The sequence below is a fragment of the Bison bison genome, unplaced genomic scaffold (assembly GCF_000754665.1).
Source record: "Bison bison bison isolate TAMUID 2011002044 unplaced genomic scaffold, Bison_UMD1.0 scf7180017864068, whole genome shotgun sequence".
Taxonomy (NCBI): domain Eukaryota; kingdom Metazoa; phylum Chordata; class Mammalia; order Artiodactyla; family Bovidae; genus Bison; species Bison bison.
In genome coordinates, this window is record NW_011494640.1 from 10,543,479 (window position 1) to 10,559,187 (window position 15,709).

At 38.9% G+C, this 15,709-nt stretch overlaps 1 protein-coding gene across 3 annotated transcripts in view; it reads left to right on the plus strand.

The window, feature by feature from the left end:
* DOCK10 (dedicator of cytokinesis 10) overlaps positions 1 to 15,709 on the plus strand; it is a 240,864-nt gene that overhangs the window by 103,369 nt on the left and 121,786 nt on the right. For all 3 annotated transcript variants that reach the window (XM_010837054.1, XM_010837053.1, XM_010837055.1), the window contains exons 5-7: positions 9,705 to 9,777; positions 10,044 to 10,166; positions 10,411 to 10,545. In XM_010837054.1, coding sequence (XP_010835356.1) covers positions 9,705 to 9,777; positions 10,044 to 10,166; positions 10,411 to 10,545 — 331 coding nt within the window. The remainder of the gene's footprint in view (positions 1 to 9,704; positions 9,778 to 10,043; positions 10,167 to 10,410; positions 10,546 to 15,709) is intronic.

Consider the following 15,709-nt stretch of genomic DNA (forward strand, 5'->3'; position numbering starts at 1 on the left):
AAAAAGAAAAGACATAGGTGATAAGCTGCTTGACATTGGTTTTGGCAATTTTTGTGTGTGTGTGTGCAATAAAAGGACAAATAAGCAAGTGAGATTCCATCAAACTAAAAGCTTTTGCACAGCAAAGGAAATCATCAAAATAATGAAAAAGCAACCTACTGAATGGGAGAAAGTATTTGCAAAGCATATATCTGATAAGAGGTTAATATCCAAAATGTGCAAATAATTTGTACAACTCAATGGAAAAAAAAGAAAGAAATACAATAATCTGATTTTTAAAATGAGCAGAGGATCTGACTAGACATTTTCCCAAAGAAGACACACAAATGGCCAACCAGTACATGACAAGATGCTCAGTATCACTAATCAGCAGGGAAATGCAAATCAAACCACAATGAATTATCTCACACTTGACAGAATGGCTATAATCAAACCACCCAGAAATAGCAAATGCTGCTAAGGATGTGGAGAAAAGGGAACCCTGTGCACTCTTGGTGGGTATGTAAACTGGTACAGCCACCATGAAAACTAGTATGGCGAGTCCTCAAAAAATTAAAATTAAAACCACCATATGATTCAGCAATTCCACTTCTGGGTATTTATTCGAAAAAAAACAAAAACAAAAATTCAAAAAGAAGTACGCACCCCCCAAGTTCATTACAGCATTATTTGCACTAGCCAAGACACAGAAACAACTTAAGTGTCCACTGATGGATGAATGGAAAAAGAAAATGTGGCATATATACATAACGGAATACTATTAAGCCATAAAAAGAACGCAGTTTGTCAGTTTTGACAACATGTGTAGGCCTTAAGGGCACTATGCTGAGTGAAATAAGTCAGAGAAAGACAATGCCATTGGATCTCACTTATGTGGAATTTTAAAACAAAATGAAAAGAAAACAAGCTCACAGATACAAAGAACAGATTGATAGTTGCCAGAGGTGGGGCGAAGAAAATCAGTAGGTACAAACTTCCAATTATAAAATAAATGAGTCATGGAAATGGAATGTACAGTTTGGTGTCTAGAGTTAACTATACCCTATGAAGTATTCTAAAGTCACCAATAGAGTAGATCTTAAAAGTTCTCATCACAAGAAAAAAAAAATTTTTAATAGCTACGTATGATGACGATGTTAACTAGACCTACTGTGGTCATCATTTCACAATATATACAAATATAGAATCATTTCTTTGTACACCCAAAACTAGTTTAACATCATCTATCAATTATATCTCAATTTTAAAACTATGAAACAAACAAAAAATATGATGCCACAGATTTTGTTAATCCATAGGGTAAAATACAGGAATAATACGACATATTTAGAAGTTTTACCACAGATGGGTAGATATAAGGAAGAAAATTTCATAAAGTATATTTCTTGACAGAAGAGCAAATAAAATGAAACCAGTTTAGCTGGACTGATTTGGAACAAAAAAAAATTTTTTTTTTAATAAAAGAATACTTCTTGAGTGTCCACTGTGAGCTGAAATGTTCTGGGTGCCGTATTTATGTTATCTCATTTAATTCGCATGATCCCACGGAGTAGCAACTGTCTTCCTTGTTGTATAAAGCAAACCAGACCACTAAAAGGGTTGGTAACTTGTCCCCAACCTCACTCAACTCAAGTATCCCCACACTCCTTGTTTGGGGCATAGGAGGTAATTTGGGTGTAAAAATGAGAAATAAGACTGACCAAAATGGCAGCTACTATGGATCCAGACACCAGAGGGTGAAGTCCCTGCTGAGCTCTCTAAACTTGGAGCCCAAAGGCCCACAGTGCCATTGGGGGAAGAATTTTACTTTCAGCCAGCAGAGGGGCTTATCTTTAAATGATCTCCAGAAGAGAGACCAGTCATTGATTAACGGCCCCAGAGATGTGAAACTGAGCAGCGATAAAAACAGGAATGCTGTGCCCTGTGGGTCAGTGGGAAGGGGAGTGGGAAAGAAGACTTCTCAGTAGCCCCACGCCTCAGCAGTGGTCCAAAGGCTCTGCCAGCGCACTCCAGGGCATTTTCTTACAAGGCTAACCTCACCTCCCCTCTCTCTCCCTCCCTCTCTGCGCTCCAGCCCCACCAGCGAGGCTCTCCTGAATGCTGGCTGCAAGCCTATCTTCCTCAAGATCTTTGCTCACCATTCACTGTGCCAGGATGATCTTCCCCCAGATCATCACAGGCACGGCTTCTTCTCCTTCTCAACGGAAATGGCCTTCTGTGACCACCCTTTCTAAACCTGGCTTCTACCACCTCTGCCTTGATCGTTCTTTTCTCTTTGTTGATGTTGTTTAGTTGCTAAGTCATATCTGACTCTTTTGAGACCCCATAGACTGTAGCCCACTAGGCTCCCCTGTCCCTGGGACAGAGGAAAGAATTCTTTCTCCAGGAAAGAATTCTAGAGTGGGTTACCATTTCCTCCTCCAGGGAGTCTTCCCAACCCAGGCATCAAAACCGCATCTCCTGCGTCTCCTGCTTAACAGGCAGATTCTTTACAGCTGAGCCACCTGGGAGAGGCCTTCTTCTCTTTAATTTTCTTCAAAACCATTTCCATCCTGGGAAATTATCTTGTTAATTTATGCTTTATTATCTACTCTCTCCTTCCTTAGAGCGCGAGCCTTCTCCACTTGGGGATTTAATTTCTAATACATGGTTGGCATTATCACAGGTCTTCTAAGTGACAGGTGCTGTCTGGTAACTGGATCATTTAGTGACAAGGAAGAACGCCTCCAAAAATTAAGACCACTCTCAACTCATAGTGAATTTGATCAAGCAAACTTAGATTTAAGAAAATCTGACAGTAAAAGAGCATTCCCATTGACCTATCCCCTACCCGGGATATGACCTAAATTGACATTCACTAATCTGCACGTATTTTTTAATGAACAATAAGGTCTGCATGAATATCACTAAGGATTAATGCAGTGGCTCTGTTTTGCTAGAGACCTTATTGGTCTTATCTGTCTATCATATAATTTTTTGTATCATAATACTTAAGTGATAAAAAGGAAAGCTTAAAGAAAATTTGGTTTTTATGAAAGAGTTTTGAGACTTCACAAGTTGTAGTATTGTAACATTACAACTTGTGAAACTTTACAAATTTAAAAAATTGTTTTCAGTGTTTGTATGAAGCCCCTTTCTCTCTTTTCAGAATCATCTGTCCTTGAAATGCCAGGGGAAAATACTTGAGAAATTCATCCTCAGCATTTGAGAATAGTTGCACATATTTTTGTATAATTTTAATTAATTATTATTGGAGTATAGTTGCTTTACAGTGTTGTATTAGTGTCTGCTGCTGCTGCTGCCAAGTCGTATCAGTCATGTCCGACTCTGTGACCCCATAGATGGCAGCCCACCAGGCTCCCCCGTCCCTGGGATTCTCCAGGCAAGAACACTGGAGTGGGTTGCCATTTCCTTCTCCAATGCATGAAAGTGAAAAGTGAAAGTCAAGTCGCTCAGTCGTGTCCGACTCTTTGTGACCCAAGGACTGCAGCCCACCAGGCTCCTCCGTCCATGGGATTTTCCAGGCAAGAGTATTGGAGTGGGTCACCAGTGCCTTCTCCGGTATTAGTGTCTACTATATAGCAAAGTGAGTGAATCATACATATACATAGGTTCCCCTCCCCTTTTTGGACTTCCTTCCCATTCAGGTCACCACAGTGGATTAAGTAGAGCTCCCTGTGCTGTACAGTATATCCTCATTAGTTGTCTGTTTTACACGGAGTATCAATAGTGTACATTTTTTTTCAATTTTTCTTGGTATTAAAAAAATTCAAGAGATGTCATGTTCATCACTCTTTAGATAATTTCTTCAACACTTTAAAAAAAAATCCCCCCTATATTCTATTATGCAAATTTTCAAACATACAAAAAGTTTTGGAAAACTTATACAATCAACACCCATATTCCTACCATCTAGAATGTATCTTTTGCATTTTGCTATTTTTGCTGTATATGTATTTTATGACATTATCTGTTCATCCACCCATGCATCTAGCTGTCTATCAGTCCGTCTTCTATTTTGACCATTTCAAAGTGAGTTTAAAATATCAACACACTGTATGTTGCCTTTCTAAACACTTTAGAATGCATACCATTAGCTAGAGATATGTATGTTTATAGTTTACTTTTTTTTCTTTTGAGGGAAACTTTAGGAGAAAAGACACACGTTGTAAGTGAACCATTGGATGGCTTTAATTATGTACATACCTGTGCATCTGAAAACACTACTAAGATAAGGGACATAATCATCAGCTGCAAAGAGCCCATAGCTGCCCCTTCCTGGTCAGTCCTCACCCCTACTTTCCTCTCTCCCCAGAGACAACCATTGTTCTGATTTTCTTCACTACAGATTAGTATTACTAGTTCTAAAACTTCATCACATTGGAATCATGCTGTATGTATTACTGTGTTTCCAACTTCTTTGACTCAGCATGATGTTTTTGAGTGATACCCACATTGTTACATGTATTGGTAAATCCTTTCTCCTTCTGAGCAACATTCCTTTGTGTGGATCTACTATATCTGGGGGCTTCCCAGGTGGCACAGTGGTAAGGAACCTGCCTACTATTGCAAGAGATGCAAGAGACTTGGGTTCAATCCCTGTGGAACTGTGGATACAGCATTTTGAGTTAAGCTGTGCATAAGTCACTTTAAGATCATGGACTTTTGTGAAATTGTGTCTGTCCTTTTAAGGTTGTCTCAATTCCCAGTTCTCTGCTGAGAGATTTGTGGAAAAAGCCTCACAAGTATTTAGCCTTATACATTTGAGATTCATGAAAGCCCGACTTTGTTTCCTTAATTCTTTGTTATTTCATTACTAATTTGAAAGGCTGTTCCTTCTCTCCTTTCTTTACACTTTTATAAATATCTTTGCAGAAATGATAGACTGTAGAACATGGCCACTGTTTCAAGCCACAATTATCAAATATCTATAAAATTATTCTTTTATGAGAAAGAGAAGAAAGGATAAATCACATGAAAAAAGATGACAGAATAAAGAGTTCAGAAATGAATAGTGTCCAGGTCAAAGGGAGACGGACAGAGAAGGACTAGCATATAGTTTAGGGCCACCTTGGGGCCAAATATTGACCTTCTGTGTTCAAAGTTGTCTCTGTTGCCATATCCTCAGTTTTCCCTACTCATCCCTTTATCTTTCACCTGGGATGTTTCTTAATAGTGCCTTTACTGCCCTGCCATCATTTTAAGAATTCTGGAACACTCATTTCTCCTCCTCTACAGACAAAATACTTCAAGTAATTGCTCTGAAATCAGCCCTTTGAACTTGCCTTTGAATCTCAGGCAACCTGTCACCTGTCACGGGAGCAGAGGTTGAGGAAAGGGTCGTGTTTCACAGTTTTCTTTTGCCAATCAAATGAAAAGGCAAAAGGGACTGCTTCTGGTTCAAGGAGTGTCAGGACATTGTTAAGGAGAGGAAGAGAATTTTAGGTGTGATAGAAGGAACTTCTCAGGAGTCCCAAAATAACAGTGTGGTCTGCTACATCAGTGTTCTGCCCTCTGATTTGCATGCATGCACGCTAAGTCACTTCAGTCGTGTTCAACTCTTTGCAACCCTATGGACCGTAGCCCGCCAGGGTCCTCTGTCCATGGGATTCACTAGGCAAGAAAACTGGAATGGGTTGCCATGCCTCCTTTGGGGGTCTTCCCAATCCAGGGATAGAACCCGTGTCTCTTACGTCTCCTGCATTGGTAGGTGGGTCCGTTACCATCAGCACCACCTGGCCCTAACAAAAGAGGCAGAACAAGTTAACATCAGGGCAGCTGGCACAGATGGACTTGAGTATCTCTAAGGTTTTGCAAGAAGCAGAAAGAACTAGATACACCAGGAATCCTTTGGAAGAGAAAAATGGCTGCCATCATACTTAACATGCTTATTAAAGATGGTTTAGACTTACTTGTCCTTAATACAAGAAGTAACATTTCAGAGATAAAGTGTCTGACCTCATCTGTTTCGCTATGTGTTTCTGTGAGTAACTGTTACGAACCTCATCTTCTCAGCAAAACAGCAAGATTAGATGAGACATGGATCCCTGGTATTTGTGTACAAAAGTCTGATTATACGTGCATACAATTTAATAAAAAGCAATGTGCTACTCCAGCTTCTCAGGTGGCTCAATGGTAAAGAATCCAACTGCCAATGCAGGAGGCATAGGTTCGATCCCTGGGTCGGGAAGATCCCCTGGAGGAGGAAATGGCAACTCACTCCATTATTCTTGCCTGGGAAGTCCTATGAACAGAGAAGCCTGGCGGACTACAGTCCATGAGGTCGCAAAAGAGTCAGACATAACTTAGCAACTAAACAACAACAAATGTGCTACTTAGTACATATTAAGACTTTAGTACAGAATTTCTGCACTCTTGGTATATATTTTTCAGCTTTCAGATAAATCATGGATGAAGAAGGTTGTATTATATATTAATACGTTTTTGAAATTTGGACTAACACATAGCAAGTAAATTCATACACATTAATTAACAAATGTTTATTGATCACTGACCATGTGTCAGAACCTGTGGGGTTAATAACTTTGAAATACACATTTCCTACCACTCTTCTTTTAAACCTCTGGCTTTTAAATTAGACTGTTACTATTTACAGCTATTTATCTATGGATCGGAGAAGGCAATGGCACCGCACTGCAGTAGTCTTGCCTGGAAAATCCCATGGATGGAGGAGCCTGGTAGGCTGCAGTCCATGGGGTTGCTGAGAGTCAGACACCACTGAGCGACTTCACTTTCACTTTTCACTTTCATGCATTGGAGAAGGAAATGGCAACCCACTCCAGTGTTCTTGCCTGGAGAATCCCAGGGACGGGGGAGCCTGGTGGGCTGCCGTCTCTGGGGTCGCACAGAGTCGGATACGACTGAAGCAACTTAGTAGCAGCAGCAGCATCTATGGATGCTGGAATGTCCTAACAGGACTATGCAACCAAAACAAAATAGAGAAATAAATCGGAATTAGGGCTGAACTGAGACTCCATATATCATTTATAATAATCAAGTACTGTGTACACCAGAATAGCTTTATATTTATTAGTTATGAATTTTGGTAGCAAGCAACTTCCATTAATTTGAATTTATAAAATAATTTAAATTTATAAAGTAAATTCAGTATTTATTTATAAAATAAATAATAAGATGCTTTTTAAAAACCTATTTACAGGCATAGAGAACAAACATATGGACACCAAATGGGAAAAGTTGAGGTGGGATGAATTGGGATTTATATATATATATATATATATATACACATTATTGATACTGTGTATAAAATAGATGACTAATGAGAAACTACTGTATAGCACAAGGTATTCTGCTCAGTGCTCTGTGGTGACCTAAATGGGAAGGAAATCCAAAAAAGAGGGTATAGATGTATACAAAGAGCTGATCCACTTTACTGTACAGTAGACATTAACGCAACATTGTAAAGCAACTATACTCCAATAAAAATTAATTAAAATAAATAAATAAAAACCTATTTAACATGTTGGAGTTGTCTCAGGATTTTGATCACTCAGAATGTGTCCACTGCTAAAAAGAATATCACCACGATCCCTTACAAAAACAAAGTTTTAAAGTATGCCTTTTCATATTATCCCTGTTCACCTTGCTTATCAATAATTCAATCAACAGTGAATCTTGAGTATGTCTGCAACAGGAAAGAAAAAAAGCTAGGATGTAGACGGGACTTCATTCGAGTCTCTGGCTTTAAGAAATGTATAATCAGATGGAGGGCTAAGACAAGTGTCCAAATAACAGAACCAGGCAAACATCATAAGAGACGTATACTCAGAGTCTACAGGGAAAGGGTCCTAATTCTGTGGATTCAGGATACCTTCGTGGAAATTACTTTGGGGGCACAAACTCTTATCAGGTTACAATGGAATATTACTCAGCCTTAAAAAGGAGTGAACTCTTGGTACACTCCACTATATGAATGAACCTTGAAGACGTTATTCTAATAAAGTAAGCCAGACACAAAAAGATAAATGTTGCCTTATTCCACTCATAAGATGTACTTAGAATAGTCAAAAACCTAGAGACAGCAAGTAAGAACAATGATAGCCCAGGACTGAGGAAAGGAGGAAGTGGAAAGTTATTGTCTAATGGATACAGAGTCAGTTTGGGAATTAAAATGGTCTGGAGATGGTCAGTGACAATGGGCGTATAGTATGAATCTACTTAATGCTACTGAACTGTGCACATGAAAATAGTTAAAATAGAAATTCTTCTGTTATGTATATTTTACCACAATAGAGGGGAAAAAAAACACATTTATCAGGTGTGGAGACCGTGGTTCTGATTTCAGGCTTTTCACAATTTAGTAGCAAGGTTACTGTTCTTTTTGTGTTCTGACTTCCTCTACTGTGAAGTAGGAATGGGCATTTTTAGGTCTTTCAGAAGAAGGGTAAAGGATATTTTGAATTCATTTGAATCCACTGAATTTCTATGTGAATGAACAGTTTGGTGATTCTATGAATACCTGTATAAGTGTGCTTCCCTGATAGCTCAGTTGGTAAAGAATCCACCTGCAATGCAGGAGACCCCAGTTCAATTCCTGGGTCAGGAATATCTGCTAGGGAAGGGATAGGCTAGCACTCCAGTATTCTTGGGCTTCCCTTGAGCCTCAGCTGGTAAAGAATCTGCCTGTAATGTGGGAGACCTGGGTTTGATCCCTGGGTCAGGAAGATCCCTTGGAGAAGGGAATGGCTACCCACTCCAGTATTCTGGCCTGGAGAATACCATGGACAGAGGCCACAGTCCATGGGGTCGCAAAGAGTCAGACACCACTGAGCGATTAATAGTTTAACTTTCATGTATGTATATTCATATAAAGAGTCCTTGGTTATTCACCTTACTGTCTGGAATACCACCAACATAGGAAACCATTTGCAATGGAAATACTGAATGTGCTCATGGGTTGCTTCTACATAATATAAGTCATTTCAAAGAAAAGGTTCTACCTTGCAAATCCTTCATGTAGGATTTTCTAGCTTGGTATAAAAGAATACCTGAAGTTTGGATGATTCTATCTGGGTTCCATTCAACCATGTGTTATGAGATAGAATTAAGTCAAGGAACATTTATTTCTGTCTTATTTTACCATTTGTAGAGCCAAGTGAACACTCTTGCTCCTTTGGGCTGATCAGCAATGCTCTGACTGAGAGGTGTTTTCTGTGCTACCATGGAAATGCCTAAAGTGAGCACAAATGCCACCAAGTCACGTTGGTGCAGACTTTTGGGAGACACCAGGGTTGGGGACCAGCACAGCCTAGTGGCCAGAGTAGTGGCTGGTTTTCAAATGACCATCCTATAAGCCTTGAGCATGTCACATAAAAGCAAAAGGAAAAAAAAAAATGAAAATATTGCTGTGTTATATTCCACTTCAAAATGTGGAAGAATAAAAATATAAATCACCAAGGCCTTAAAATTGTCCCATTTGCCTTCATCTAATTAAAAAGGACATGTGTAAATCTGTGTAAATAGTAACTCTGTCATTTAAAATGGAGATTTATTTACTGGAGATAAGATATAATGGTGTAGGGGGCAAGTTAGTACTTCCAAAGAAAATGGCCCCACGTGAGATAACATTATTTTATAAAAGTCTATAAGAAGCTGTTACTCAGCTGAAAGCAATGTCTCAAATGACAAATCAGAATCTTTTTTCTTCTTTTTTTTAATATCAGAGCAGAATACAAACCAGAGAAACTTCCTTCACATTCCTTTGAGGTTGACCATGAAGATGCTGATAAGGATGAAGTAAGTAAATGGTTGAGAGTGAAATGTTTAAAACATGAGGATAATTAGGTCCTATCTAACATGTTTGAAATTCAGACTAGTTTCTCCTAAAGCTGCAGTAACCGTTGGTGTGAGAGTTTTTAGACAAAACGAATCACATTTATTTTGAAATTGAACATGATTATTTCAGATGAGTCAGAGAAAAAGGGAGTCTCATTTTTAAGTGCAGTGTCTAAGATCTGGGATTCACAAAGATTGCTGTGATGCTAATGATGCCTTTTGTACAGGATACCACTTCCCACTCATCTTCCAAGGGCGGAGGGGGAACGGGAGGGACCGGAGTTTTCAAGTCTGGTTGGCTCTACAAGGGGAATTTTAACAGCACCGTGAACAACACCGTTACTGTTCGGGTAAGGAGACATAGAGACTCATTTTCGTTTCTGCCACCTTTCGTGACACCCACCCCCTCTTTAGTCACACAACTGAGGTGAGCTATTTGCACTGAGTTTGTGTTTCGTGTCATATTTTATTTATGAGAAAGGAAGATGCTGTTCTCAGAACAGTGCTCAAGAAATGTAGTATTCTTGAAGGAATTAGAAAATTCTAATTTCCATGAATTTGAACTACTTCCTCATATTTTTTTCCTTTATTTAGTCATTCAAAAAGCGCTTCTTCCAGCTGACTCAGTTGCCAGATAATTCCTACATCATGAATTTTTACAAAGATGAAAAAATATCCAAAGAACCCAAAGGCTGTATCTTTTTGGATTCCTGTACAGGTGTGGTACAGGTGAGTAGAAATCTCTTTTTCCCTGAGAGTTTTTTTAATTGAAAAATGCATTCATCCAATCATCATTCATTCATTCTAAAAATATTTATGGAGTACCTGATATGAGCCAAAAACTATTTCAGACTCTTAAGGATTCAGTGGAGATGGAAGGCAGCCTAGAGACTTGCTTTCACAAAACTTACTTCAATAAAGTAAGGAAAACAGAAAATAGGCAGGGGGGAAAAAAAAAGAAATAACGGAATGGAATAGTTGTTAAAATCTGGAATAAAGAAAATGAACAAGGCTACAGAATGGGGAGAGACACATGGTGAAGTTGGAAAGGAATCTTTATGCTCCAGAAGTGATAGAAACATTTATGAAGAGAAAATATTTGATCTAGAGATTAAAACATGAGCAGGGGCAACAAGTACAAATGTCCTGAGGCCAGAGCAAGTCTGATATATGCAAGGACAAGAGGAAAATGACCACCTGTATAGCTACAGTGTAGAGATCCACTGAGCTAAAGAATACAGTATGCTTATATGTAAATCACATAGTTCAAAGAAAGTTCTTCATGAATGTTACCTTCATTTTTAGGTAATATTGCAATTGTAAATTTACAGTGTATATACACATCATCCTCCTTCTAAGAGCAGGTTTCTTCAAGGGCAAGGATTATATTGCATTGGTTCTCAAGAGTTGAATCTCAGAAACTGAATCTCAGACATGGCAATTTTAACCAACAATGCTCTTCTGCACTAATTTGTCCTCAAATTATTGTCCTTAGTATTAAATTTGATATGGACCATTTTGGCAAAAAGAAGCAGAAAAATTCCATACGCCTCATTTGGACATCTTATTCTTTCTACTCTGATGATCGAACATTTTTATTCTTTCTCATGTAAAAATTGAAGCAGTCAAGTGTTTCAGTAGTCTTCCCTCCAATTTAACATTAAACGCTGGCTCATTGAGATTGAGGACTCTGTTTCTGATCACAAGTCACTAGGAACAATTCTTTGTGTTTCCACCAAACCGTGGGCATTCACATAGCTTGCTACATGGCTTAGATTGCCTCTTGGAGTCATACCAAGGGCCCTCAGATGCATGGATGCAAAATAGAATTCTCTTCAGTCACTTAAGCCTCATCTATTTCTGGATGGTTTAGCTGTTAAAATCTGGAATTTCTCCAGAAAGTAATAATACTGAACTTTAAAGGGAAAGAATTAATTAAGTGTTGCTGAGCCCTCCACTAGAAATGAAAGATAATTGCTTTCTAACACAGTTGCCAACTTTCCATATGGAAAGGGCAGTAAGGATCTTAATGGAAGATGGAGATAGTTTTCTATTGTTGGTCACAAAGGAGACTCTTTGGCTTTAGAAATATGAAGTAAGACTTTAACAATAGATTTAAAGATCAATAACTACATTTTATAGACATTCAGCTGAAAAACTGAATATTTTCTTTTCCCTTTGTACCTCCAAACTTGCTGTAGCCAATGAGTCATCATCTTTTAAGAAGTATCATTGTATCCCTTGCTAGGTGTTAAGTTTGCAGAGACATAGATTCTTGTGTAATTTCTTCTTCCAAGAGTGGTATAACTCTGTTGAACACAGAGTCAGTTAGTGCTCTAATCTGACCTTTCACCTCTTCTCCATCACCTTTTAGACCATGTTTCAGTCTCTGCTTAAGCAGTGCCTTGGAAAGAGAATGTCTTCCAAGGAAAAACATAAGAGTGGGGTGTATACAAGTCGATGTTTGAATTCTGGTTTCACCCTTTACTATATAAGAGCCTTGAGTAAGTTACTCAAGCTGTTTGATTCCCAGTGTTTCATCTGTAAAACTAAAGTAAAAAAGGATCTGGGAGACAGTGTGTCCTCAGCCAGCCTTTCCCAGTCTTTCCATTAATTATAAAAGTCACAACTTTGAGAGCTAAACATCCCATCATGGGAAAGCCCTTCTAGAAAATATTGATTGACATGGTAAAGAATCTGCTTGCAATGCAGGAGACCCAGGTTTGATCCCTGGTTGGGAAGATCCCCTGGAGAAGGGAATGTCAACCCACTCCAGTATTCTTGCCTGGAGAATTCCATGGACAGAGGAGCCTGGCGGGCTTCAGTCCCTGTTATTGCAAAGAGCTGGATACAACTGATTGACTAACACTTCAAGCTGGCTAATTTATCCATTTCTTTCTTCATTCATTTATTCACTCATCCAAAAAGCTTACTTAGTACTTATGACATGCTAGAAATGTGTTTAGGCATTAGGAATTCCTTGCCGAAGTCATAACCAGAGGAGGACATAGGCTCATAACTATTACACAGTTTCTCAAGAGCTATAATGGTGGTATAAATGTACTTTCTATGGAATGTTCTAGGAGCACAGAACAGTGATAAACTCTTCTGGGTTGGCTATAAGAATGCATAGAAAAGAATGGGCACATAGGTAGGAATTCCCAAGGTAGATTCTACATATTAAAGCAGAGTTGAATAATCCTACTTCATTTTCCAATAAATAATCATTCACATATTGGGGATCATGTACTCTATCTTTTAAAGAGTTCAGCTCTATATCCCTGTATTTATATTCTTCTTTATCATAAGCTTGTTATCCTTTATAGAAGGAGGGACCTTTAGTTTCTTGAGATCCCTTTGGGAAGATAGACATCTAGGTCCTTGTCACCTTGTATCTGGATCCCAGTTCTTACATATTTGCTTACAGCTCTTTCTGACTTACAAGTTTTTGCATCTGAAAAGAAGATTCTGAATGATACAGTGCCAGTTTAGTCTTTGTTCTAGCAAGCTTTCAGGTACAAAATGTGCCTGAAGATGAAAAACGTACGCACAGAAGCACAAAGCAAATGAATAATAGAATGAGTCAGACCTATTTTATTAAGAATCATTGTCAGTTTCACTTGAATAAAAGAGAAGAAAAACAGTTTGCCTCAGAAAGTGCTGCCTACCACCCAGCATTCTCAGTGCGTTCCAGCTCATAACACTCTTTCGTGAATAAGCCGTTTTAGTTTGCTTCATTCAAACCCATTCTATAGCACCATTTTTCCTAGGAGTACACGGCTTGGAATTCTCAGAAATATGTTTTAAGGGCTACTTCAAGTAGAGAGAAACTCCTACCCAAAATTCTCAGAGACTTTGCAAGCATTAGTCACTCAGTCCTGTCTGATTCTTTGCTATCTCACAGACTATAGCCCACCAGACTCCTCAGTCCATGGCATTTTCCAGGCAAGAATACTAGAGTGAGTTGCCATTTTCCTCCTCCAGGGGATCTTCCCAATCCAAGGATTGAAACCGAGTCCCTTGTGTCACCTGCATTTTAGGCAGATTCTTTACCTGTTGAGCCATCAGGGAAGCCCCTCAGAGACTTTAGGTGATGTTTATGGTTAGGAATTTCCTGATCTTGGTAAAATAGAGACCTTACAGTAGTTTTCCACTCTTTGTAGTGTCATGAAACAGTACTAGATCTGTTTTATACCCCTCATTTCCAGTCTGAAGCAAAACTTCCAACTTTTGCTATTTCAGTTTTGGTCTGAGATTAAGAGCTATTTAAGCCTAATCTATCCTGTCTTGTTCCTTCAGAGTCTTCTCATTTATTCATTCATTCATTCACTCATTCATTCATTTATCCATCCATCCATCCCAGATGGACGCCACTGCCACTCTGAATGGAGTAAATAGCCCAGGAATCCCATCTACTCAGTGCCCCAATATTAACAGTGACAATGACTGAAGTCACTTTATACATAAAGGCTTAAAGCTGAATGGGCTTCTCAGGTGACGCAGTGGTAAAGACTCTGCCTGCCAACACAGGAGACCCAGGTTTGATCCTGAGTTGGAAAGATCCCTTGGAGAAGGGCATGGCAACCTGCTTCAGTATTCTTGCCTGGAAAATCCCATGGACAGAGGAGCCTGGTGAGCTGCAGTCCATGGGGTGGCAAAGAGCCAGACATACCTGAGCACGCATGCACGCATCTGGAACTGAACATTGTTAGTTTCCTCCTAGGTCCTGGATCTGCTACCTCCTAGGTCCTGGATCTGCTACCTTGTGAATATAGGTCCCAAGATAATGGCCTTTGAGGCTTAACCAAAGTCTAAACATTCAGATGCTTTCTGCAGCCCAGACCACTACAGGAAGTAGGGTCACTTCCTTCTCCTGTGTGAGATAACACAGAGCATCTCAGACTGTGTGTGCCCACGTAAAGGCAGTCATAATGGGAAGGAAAAAAAAAATGTGTACCTGCCAATGAAAACAAATTTAGAAGTCACCTATAACTTATAAACCCCCCAGCAAACCTTGGTGGTTAAGAATCTCACTTCCCGTGATAAAAATAAAAACCAGAATGACACTTGTAATCTTCTTCATCTAATATAGTATTTGACAACAGTTAAGGAAAATGCATTATTATTGTCTCAATTTATTAAAATAAAGCTCAGAGAGATAAAGTGACTTGCCCAAGTAACAGAGCTAATAAGTGGAAAAATTAGATTTGAGGCTGAGGAAAATCCAGATTTACAGAAAGATGCCCAAGGAAATACTTTGGTGATCATATATCTAGTGGGTATGCTTGCATAGATACATATCAATACATTTATCCTACATAAGCCAACAGGCAGAAGAAACACTCTGAAAATAGATGTGTGTCATTTTAAGCCGTGAAATTTAGATGTAGCATTTATTTCAGCAAATATATATGGAAAATTTTGCTACATGCAAAGCTTTGTGGGAAAGCCAAACATAAATTAGATGTGGTTCCTGTCTTCAAAGAGCTTCTCACCTATGGAAAGATGCGCCAAAAAACACAGAATAAATATAGCATGTGCATGAGTAATTAAACATGTGTGACACATCTCAAAAACTAGGTTCTGATATCATTTGCAAGAATGATATTACTGCATGATGCTACGGTGTATTATACAAACGTGTGTATATGTACTCAGCCATGGCCAACTCTTTGTGACCCCATGGACTGTGACCTGCCAGGCACCTCTGTCCACAGGATTTTCCAGGCAAGACTACTAGATTGCCATTTCATACTCCAATGTAATACATATATTGCATATATATATATGTATTGCACGTTATATTGCTTGTTTCCTGACATTACATTGCACTAGAATGTAAGTTCCGTGGGGGCAAGCACGTCACTTGAACATTTTTTAGTGCTCTCTACCT